Here is a 9,568-nt window from a genome sequence, read left to right on the forward strand (position 1 = left end):
GTACTAAGAGGTTTGATAGGTCCAGCCTCTATTGTCTCTCTCTGTCTCTCTCTGTCCTCTCTCTGTCTCTCTCTGTCTCTCTCTGTCTCTCTCTGTCTCTCTCTGTCTCTCAGTGTCTCTCAGTGTCTCTCTCTGTCTCTCTCTGTCTCTCAGTGTCTCTCTCTGTCTCTCTCTGTCTCTCTCTGTCTCTCTCTGTCTCTCAGTGTCTCTCTCTGTCTCTCTCTGTCTCTCTCTGTCTCTCTCTGTCTCTCAGTGTCTCTCAGTGTCTCTCTGTCTCTCAGTGTCTCTCAGTGTCTCTCAGTGTCTCTCTCTGTCTCTCTCTGTCTCTCTCTGTCTCTCAGTGTCTCTCTCTGTCTCTCTGTGTCTCTCTCTGTCTCTCTCTGTCTCTCTCTGTCTCTCTCTGTCTCTCTGTGTCTCTCTCTGTCTCTCAGTGTCTCTCTCTGTCTCTCTCTGTCTCTCTCTGTCTCTCTCTGTCTCTCAGTGTCTCTCTGTCTCTCTGTCTCTCTCTGTCTCTCTCTGTCTCTCAGTGTCTCTCTCTGTCTCTCTCTGTCTCTCTCTGTCTCTCTCTGTCTCTCAGTGTCTCTCTCTGTCTCTCAGTGTCTCTCAGTGTCTCTCTCTGTCTCTCTCTGTCTCTCAGTGTCTCTCTCTGTCTCTCTCTGTCTCTCTGTGTCTCTCTCTGTCTCTCAGTGTCTCTCTCTGTCTCTCAGTGTCTCTCAGTGTCTCTCTGTCTCTCAGTGTCTCTCTGTCTCTCTCTCTGTCTCTCAGTGTCTCTCTGTCTCTCAGTGTCTCTCTCTGTCTCTCAGTGTCTCTCTGTCTCTCAGTGTCTCTCTCTGTCTCTCAGTGTCTCTCTCTCTCTCTGTCTCTCAGTGTCTCTCTCTGTCTCTCAGTGTCTCTCTCTGTCTCTCTCTGTCTCTCAGTGTCTCTCTCTGTCTCTCAGTGTCTCTCTGTCTCTCAGTGTCTCTCAGTGTCTCTCAGTGTCTCTCTCTGTCTCTCAGTGTCTCTCAGTGTCTCTCAGTGTCTCTCTCTGTCTCTCAGTGTCTCTCTCTGTCTCTCTCTGTCTCTCTCTGTCTCTCAGTGTCTCTCTCTGTCTCTCTCTGTCTCTCAGTGTCTCTCTGTCTCTCAGTGTCTCTCAGTGTCTCTCAGTGTCTCTCTCTGTCTCTCAGTGTCTCTCTCTGTCTCTCAGTGTCTCTCTCTGTCTCTCAGTGTCTCTCTGTCTCTCAGTGTCTCTCAGTGTCTCTCAGTGTCTCTCTGTCTCTCAGTGTCTCTCTCTGTCTCTCAGTGTCTCTCTCTGTCTCTCTGTCTCTCAGTGTCTCTCTGTCTCTCTCTGTCTCTCAGTGTCTCTCAGTGTCTCTCTCTGTCTCTCAGTGTCTCTCTCAGTGTCTCTCTCTGTCTCTCAGTGTCTCTCTCTGTCTCTCTCTGTCTCTCTGTCTCTCAGTGTCTCTCTCTGTCTCTCTCTGTCTCTCAGTGTCTCTCTCTGTCTCTCAGTGTCTCTCTCTGTCTCTCAGTGTCTCTCTCTGTCTCTCAGTGTCTCTCTCAGTGTCTCTCTCTGTCTCTCAGTGTCTCTCTCTGTCTCTCTCTGTCTCTCAGTGTCTCTCTCTGTCTCTCTCTGTCTCTCTCTGTCTCTCTGTCTCTCTCTCTGTCTCTCAGTGTCTCTCTCAGTGTCTCTCAGTGTCTCTCTGTCTCTCAGTGTCTCTCTGTCTCTCAGACATGGCCCTGGACTCTCAGCTCCATCTCGCGCTGTCTATTTGCCACTTTGATCGATGTCCTCGCGCGCAGCGAGGGAGGCAGTCCAGCCCCGCTCTTCTGCACGCGCACACGCCACAACATGCGCGCGCGCGCGCGCTCACTAGATAACGACCAGCGCTCGAGCAGCAGTGAGCCCAGACAGCGCAGAGTCCAGGGAGCTGCGCGTGGAGCAAGCTGTGTTCCTCGCGCCGGAGCGTGGGGCTCGCGGAGGCCATGGAGCACTTAGGGATGCTGGGGGCCCATCTGCAGCAGCACCCGCACGTGGAGCCCATCAGCTTCGGCATCGATCAGATCCTGAGCAGCGCGGAGCAGAGCTGCATGCTGGGAAACAGGATGCACGAGCCGGACTACTCGCACCCGGCCTACGGCGGCGGCGGATTCACGTGCGCAAATACGGGATATAACGGCACCGGCAGCTCGTGCGGGATGGCGGCCCTCGGCGGGGCTTATCACGTGAACGGGACTAACGTGAGCGCCGCCGGGGTCATCCGTGTGCCCGCGCACCGGCCTGGGAGCGGAGGGAGCTCCTCCGTCCCCCCGCTCAGCGGAACCATGAACAACCTGAGCGCGCTCACCTTCCCCTGGATGGAGAGCAACCGGCGGTACACGAAGGACAGGTTCACAGGTAGAGCCCATCACACACACACACACACACACTCACACACACACACACACTCACACACACTCACACACACACACACTCACACACACACACACACACACACACACACTCACACTCACACACTCACTCACACACACTCACACACACACTCACAGTCCGTGTATTTTAAATGTAAAATACAGCGGAGCAAAGACTTGAAACGCTCAACAAATGATAGAAGATGCGCACATGAAGACAGATTAATATTTGACAGATGCCACCGGTAGTAAAGCTTCCTGTCAGTTTAAAATAAATGTAATGTAATCAATGCAATGAAATGAGTTTTTAAAAAGCAACATGAAAAATATTAAAACTTCCTTTCTAAACGTTTTTCTTGCTCAAACCGTTGTTATCACAAAGTAATGAAGATTCAACAATTTACAATAAGAAACCGAAGAGTTTATTTCACTTAAAAATAATAAATATAAGCTACATTTCACATTATTTTTATTACTGAAGTTGTTATATTTAGTGATAATAAATAATACAGTTCAAATTTCACTAATGACACACTGAAAAATCTTTATTATTATTATTATTATTATTACTATAATAATAATTATTATTATTATTATTGGGAGCTGTGTAATCAGGCTGTCTCTTCTGAAGCTGTCCCTGCTACACTCTGCTTCTTCTTCTATGTCTGTAGCTCTTCAGCCTGCACCGTCCCTCCACACCAAACCCCTGCACTGCATTACATTTGCCCTGTAAACATCCAGTGTCAACCATAACACACCTATGTCACTGTGTGGAAAGTTAAAGTTCTTATTTTTAATATTATTATTCTTATTATTGAATTGTTGAGGTTGAATTTAGAAAAAAATGCAGTGACACACAGATGTTTTCCAGATGTTCTTTATAGCCTAATAAATAGAAAGCCCATTATCATTATGAACAGTTGCATTTTCTACAGTCCTACATATTTGTTGAGGTTTAAGTTGTATAGACAGTATTAGAACTGTGTTTATTAAATCAAATATACAGCATGTCCTAACTGTTATGGTACCTTACAGTGCCCGTGCTACTGCTTTGCAGTGTGTTTGCCCTGCCTACCCTGCTTTGACCTGTCCTGTCTGTGCTCTTCTGTCCTGATGTCTCCTGCCATTCCTGTCTTGCTTTGGCCTTGTCCTGTCCTGTCCTGTCCTGTCCTGTCCTGTCCTGTCCTGTCCTGTCCTGTTCTGTTCCATTCCATCCTGTCCTGCTCGGTGCTATCCTGTCCTATCCTGTCCTATCCTGTCCTGTCCAGTGTCCCTCTCACCCCTCACTGTGGCACGTCGTGTAGGTCATCCCTACCAGAACCGGACGCCTCCCAAGAAGAAGAAACCTCGGACGTCCTTCACCCGGCTGCAGATCTGCGAGTTGGAGAAACGCTTCCACAGACAGAAGTACCTGGCCTCTGCAGAGCGGGCCGCCCTGGCCAAAGCTCTGAAGATGACTGACGCTCAGGTTAAAACCTGGTTCCAGAACAGACGCACCAAATGGAGGTGAATCTGCTTATTTTGCTACTTTTGCTAGTGGAACCATTAACCTGAACAAGCTGTCTTAATGGAGGGCTGGAGGTCCTCTTGGTTCCTAAGGGCTGTTAGGAACCTCCACCGGTTTCTGAGGGGCCAAGGGGTCCCACTGGACCAGACCAGAAGATAGTTTAAGTTGACTGTCACAGCCCAAAATGAAAAAAAATCATCTTTCATACTGTAGTTACATGTGCACTTATCTGATGCAGAATAATAACTGATTACAAGTGATATTGTGGCAGTGGACAAAATGATGATGATTTTGTTGCAGGATTATTTTTATTAGTTAAGTTACTAGTTTTAGTTTGAGCAGAGTGTCCCCAATAAACTGAACTCTGTTTAAATATATTTAAAGGAAGGATTTCTGCTGCGGTTTGCTGTGATCTGCTTTAATAAAGAAATTATAATTTTTTTTTCAACAAATAATTTTAATTTAATAAAAAAATGAACTCATCATGATAAAAGATGGAAAATAAATATTCTTATTAACGAAATAAAATACCCCAGAGCATGTCTTTAAAATACACGTTATCGAATCATTTTAATTTGCATTAATATACAATAAAAACACGAATAACGATTATTATTATTATTATTATTATTATTATTATTATTATTATTATTATTATTATTATTATTATTATTCTAGTGTGATAATACATGGCCTACGGCAGCATGTGTGAGTCCTCCGCGGTGTTTCCCTGTTGCAGGCGGCAGACGGCGGAGGAGCGGGAGGCGGAGCGGCAGCAGGCCAACAGGATCCTCATGCAGCTGCAGCAGGAGGCCTTCCAGAAGACCATCAACCAGCCGGTGACTCCGGACCCGCTGTGCCTGCAGAACAGCTCTCTGTTCGCCTTGCAGAACCTGCAGCCCTGGACTGAGAACACCGCCAAGATCAGCACAGTGTCGGCCTGCGAGTAGAGGCAGCGCTTCGGCCTCCAGCCAGAACCGGCGCCGGAAGCGACACGCTGCTGGAGGGCAGAGACACGGGCTGCGGCTCGCTGCGGAGCTCCGTGCAAAGGAGGCTCCCGGTGCAGGGCACCGATCGATTCTGGTTATCGGGTCATCTCCCTGCTCTTCTTTTCACCCGCTGCAGCTCTAACAACACACACATGCTCCACACGGGCTCTCATAGCATTACTCCCATCTAATGGGGGGTCCACAGCCTCATGTGGATCTGTCAGAGGCCTGGACAGAATCCCTGGCTCAGCTCTGCACAGACCAGACTCTAGGGCTGATACTTTTGGAAGGATCTGGAGACATCATGGAGTGTGTGCAACAGGAAACCAGAGGACCAGGATAGACTGGCCCTAGTGAGTTCTTATATACGTAAGGTAACAGTTTACCCACAAGAGACTTGATGTTTCATAAACAGCATATTTTCATATCAGCCTCTCAGTATTTATCTGCCATGTTAATGAACTTTTTATTCAACTGTAAAGTAACAGAGCACTTGTTTTAGCACCTTTGTATGAATTCAAACATCTAATCCAACACATCAGACTCCATGTGATGATTTACAGCAACTGCCCACTGATATTTTACCATTTTAGAATTTATGTATAAATGGGCCTAAAGGCCGTCAAACATCTGATTAAAAGAGGGAGAATATATGTGGCTCCATGTGACGACGAGTATACTTTCAACTGCAGTTTAGTGCGTCTCTTATTTCATCACTCTCAGCTCTTATTTTTGTATGGATGTCTAACAGACGGTATTTTCTATCCGCTGTGTAAGCTGTGTAAGCAGATCATTTCAGGCCTGTGAGCAACCACAAAGATCATTTCTTATTTTTCAGTGTGTGTGTGTGTGTGTGTGTGTGTGTGTGTGTGTGTGCAGCACTAATAAGTATGAATTTAAAATCTGTTTAGTGCTGCAGCGATTAGATGATTCATTGATTAATATTAATCAGTAAAAATTGATTCTGAGCGAAAGCACAGGACACGTTCTACTAAAAACTGATCATCGATTTATTACTTTAACAAAAGTGTCAAATATTGCTGTTTCTAACATCCTGAATTTTCTGCTTTACATTTTCACATGTGAAAATCTTTGGTTTATGGATTGTTGCAGATAGTCGTTTAAAATTTGGCATTTATATATATATATGTGTGTGTGTGTGTGTGTGTGTGTGTGTATATATATATATATATATATATATATATATATATATATATATATGTGTGTGTGTATATATATATATATATAATAGACAAACAAATCCAAATCAAATCCAATCTGCAGATTAATCAATAAGGAAAATTATTTATCGTTGCCAAACTAATAATTTTCATTTTCTATATGCAACTTTTATTTTGCTAAAAGAGCAGTCCACTGTTTTTTTGTTCCCACCGTGATTGTATTTTTTTTCTCTGATATTGTACAATGTTTGCATGAGTCATGAATCTTCATCAATCACAGAACATAGCTGTGCACAACATATTACATACACAACTGAAAATAACAATATCAATAACAAGACGATAAGCAACAAAACGCAACAGATCTGAAGAGCATCAGTTTCAGCAATTAGTTTCTTCATCTTCTCTGTGTTCACCTGATGGATCGAAATGTATCATTCCCTTTATTTTAGCTCTGTATTAGGTCGGGATTTTTGTCCTAGAAGTTTTGGGTGTGCACAGGAGTCGACAGAGCATGCTGAGCCAGCTGTTTGGCAGTGTGTGTGCGTGTGTGTGTGTGTGTGTGTGTCTGTTGTGACATTCTCCAGGACTGCTCTCTAAAAGCTTAAAGAGGAATGTAAAGGAGAATTTCATCATTCACTCAGAACTATCAGCGCTGAGCCGCTGGGTTTGAGCTACACGGAAAACCTCCTGGAATTCCTCTCTCTTTCTCTCTTTCACTCACACACACACATACACAAACACACACACACACTTGATTTTACCCCCAGGGAGAAAAAGTGGTCACCAGAGGAGATAAAGGTGAAGCAAGTTGGAAAGAACTCCAGCGACTCCCTTCTATTCAGTATTTGACACCAGTTAACCATGAAGCAGACAGCCCGTGCTGTTTTTGGGACCCGGAGTGAAATCTTAATGTTCCAGCATATAGCGGCTCCATAAACAGTAGGTATTCTTCCAATCTTGTGCAGTGCTGTAGCTAGCAGCTCTATGGAGACTAAATGACCAAAAGTATATAGACACACAAACACTGTAGAATTACAATCGTGTGAACTCTATGATGCACTTACCAGATCTCTCCAAGCTTTCAGTGGAGGGTCACATCTCCTCATAGAAATATCAAAGTGAGATGCAGCTCTAGTGTAACCCTGCCACATTACTGAAGCAGCTCGGCCTTTGATTTTCAATAAATGAACAAGCGTCACCTCAACACGTGTCATAAAAGAATCCCTGTTCAGTAGGACTGTCTGTATTGTAATAGTTAGGGCTAGTGTGACATTTTATTTCAGACCCAGAGGGGTATAGTCCGACAAGTCCCACTATTCTGTAGTATGAACATTATGTAAAGTATGTCTCAGTATGTCATTTCAGGGAGGTTGTTGATTAATAGCTTTCAGTTTATCTGTTAGGCACTGGCTACCAGAATAATGTCATCTTCACTCTCTCCTATAGATTCAACTAATAAAATAAATAATGGTTGTCAGTCAGTTTTACCAAGTATACTTTGGAACTATACACAGAGCCAGGCCAGCTGTAACCAAGTCCACTTACACCTGCTGATATAAGACTGACACAAATAGAAATAAATAAAAATCCCTATTAAAGAATGTATGGAAAATGAGAAAATACTGCAAAGGCGAGATGTATTAGTGTTATTTTTATGTCTGAAACAGACACAAAATAAAGACATTTATTATATTATTATATTATTATTATTATTATCAGTTACATTTGAAAGGATCCATAACAACAACCTGTCATTATAGAGTTAATTAGTCTAAATAAAACTGTTCAGTGCTATGGCTCCCTCTGCTGGCGTTTAATATGAAGTGCACTGCGCCGTCGCTGGATGATGACGAACATTGCTTGTCTGATGCGCGATAGACAATAACTTTTTGCAGCGTGCCGGAGCGTTTGGGTGGTAGTCATGTCTGTCCTACGGGTTTTCTTGGCTTCAGCCAGCAGACACGTCGTTTATCGGAGTCTGACAGTGAACCCGGTTCTCACAGGTTAGTGTGTCATTAAGGCCGAGTCTCGGTTGCTCCGCTCGGGCTTCACATCAACTAGATCTACGCTCACGACGTTGCTGTTTCCATGTTTTTTCTCTTGTGTCACAATGACACAACGTTCAAGATACAGTTTGATTCTAGTGTCGGCTCGAGTTACGTGATTCGTCCCTAGTTTTTAATTCTCAAATAGTCCTTGTCGTATCGTTGTGTCTTGCTCAGGTTGTTCTCGGGCCGCCAGCGGGACGGTGAAGGACAAGGAGCCGCTAAAGAAAGCGAGAACTCCGCAGGGTCGGTTTGACATCCCCGAGGAGAAGAGCAACGTAGAGAGTGAGGATACAACGGGATCAGAGGGGCAACGATTTATGAGCATCTTACTCATTCACTAAACCTGTGCTGAATTGTTAGACCAGCTAGATTAAAAATCTGTCACTGAATGATAACTTCAAACGTCCAAGAACAACAGTTGTACACAATACAGTAATGAGTGTGTGTCAGTGTCACCATCAGTTGCAACAAACATTCCTCATCAGTATCCCAAAAATAGCAACGTTATCCTACTGTCAAGTGTCCATTCCAGTTATTTATCCATGAGATCAATGTGAACAAATTGTTTGACTAAATTCCGTATTTTCCAGAGTTCCCTGATGATGTGAACCCTGTAACCAAGGAGAAGGGGGGTCCCCGGGGTCCCGAGCCCACCCGATATGGAGACTGGGAGAGAAAGGGTCGCTGTGTGGACTTCTAGTGCTTTCCTTCAGGTCCTTTCCTTGAGATGTGTTTTGTTAAGGAGCTGTACAGTGACTGGCACTTTGTAAACCTTTGATTGTAGGGATGTAATGACACAATATTAACGGTTGATCCTGGATGCCCACAGATTTGATATAATATGGTAGATGGGATATTTTTTGCTTAGAGAAACGCACTTGCCTTAGTGTGTGGGCTTTACATTAATAAAATAACTGAGTGTAAAGTGTAGTATGAGCAGCCTGTCAGCTGTTGCTCTGATGTGCTGCCTTTAGGGACAGTACAGAGGTCCTCTGTAGGTCAGCTGTATTTTGAAAGCTCTCAACTCGCAAATAAACAAGCTGTGGCTCAAAAATGAAGAATCATTACACCCCGAACTACTTGTCTTTGCTCCAAAACTTAGTGTCAGGAAACTATAAGAATTATAAAAATACATGTTGAAATTAGTTTTCTACATGTGTAAATGATGTAAATCCTGCAACAAACCCTGTGAATGATGATGATTGTAGTGTTGAATCTACACCTTCCTAAAAAAAACTGGGTGTAGACAAGACCTAGTTTGAGCTGTAGGATAAACTGTAATCCTTTGTTGATTTCACACACTTGCTGTATTTACTGTGAGATACAAGATGTATGTAGTTTTTTATTTATCTCAATAAAAGGGAATAAAGCCTTAAATGCCACATCAGCCTGCTTCTCATGTGTGTTATGTTGCCTTCAAGCCATTAGCAATATTGTAATTATGCTTTTAGTAAC

General features: G+C 43.9%; 2 protein-coding genes across 3 annotated transcripts; both read left to right on the forward strand.

Moving 5' to 3' along the window:
- The first annotated feature begins 1,894 nt into the window (after positions 1-1,894).
- On the forward strand, positions 1,895-5,869 carry tlx1 (T cell leukemia homeobox 1). 2 transcript variants are annotated; one of them, XM_026354088.1, is made up of 3 exons: positions 1,895-2,371; positions 3,654-3,891; positions 4,632-5,869. In XM_026354088.1, the coding sequence occupies exons 1-3, from the start codon at positions 1,960-1,962 to the stop codon at positions 4,840-4,842; spliced, it is 861 nt and encodes a 286-aa protein (XP_026209873.1). In that variant the 5' UTR covers positions 1,895-1,959; the 3' UTR covers positions 4,843-5,869. The 2 variants fall into 2 exon arrangements, with proteins under 2 accessions (XP_026209873.1, XP_026209874.1); XM_026354089.1 differs by having other exon boundaries at positions 3,690-3,891; positions 4,632-5,868.
- Positions 5,870-7,910: 2,041 nt separating this feature from the next.
- sdhaf4 (succinate dehydrogenase complex assembly factor 4) lies at positions 7,911-9,500 on the forward strand. Its single transcript, XM_026353925.1, has 3 exons — positions 7,911-8,068; positions 8,288-8,395; positions 8,704-9,500. The coding sequence occupies exons 1-3, from the start codon at positions 7,987-7,989 to the stop codon at positions 8,811-8,813; spliced, it is 300 nt and encodes a 99-aa protein (XP_026209710.1). The 5' UTR covers positions 7,911-7,986; the 3' UTR covers positions 8,814-9,500.
- The last annotated feature ends 68 nt before the right edge of the window (positions 9,501-9,568 follow it).

The sequence above is a fragment of the Anabas testudineus genome, chromosome 15 (genome assembly GCF_900324465.2).
Source record: "Anabas testudineus chromosome 15, fAnaTes1.2, whole genome shotgun sequence".
NCBI lineage: Eukaryota > Metazoa > Chordata > Actinopteri > Anabantiformes > Anabantidae > Anabas > Anabas testudineus.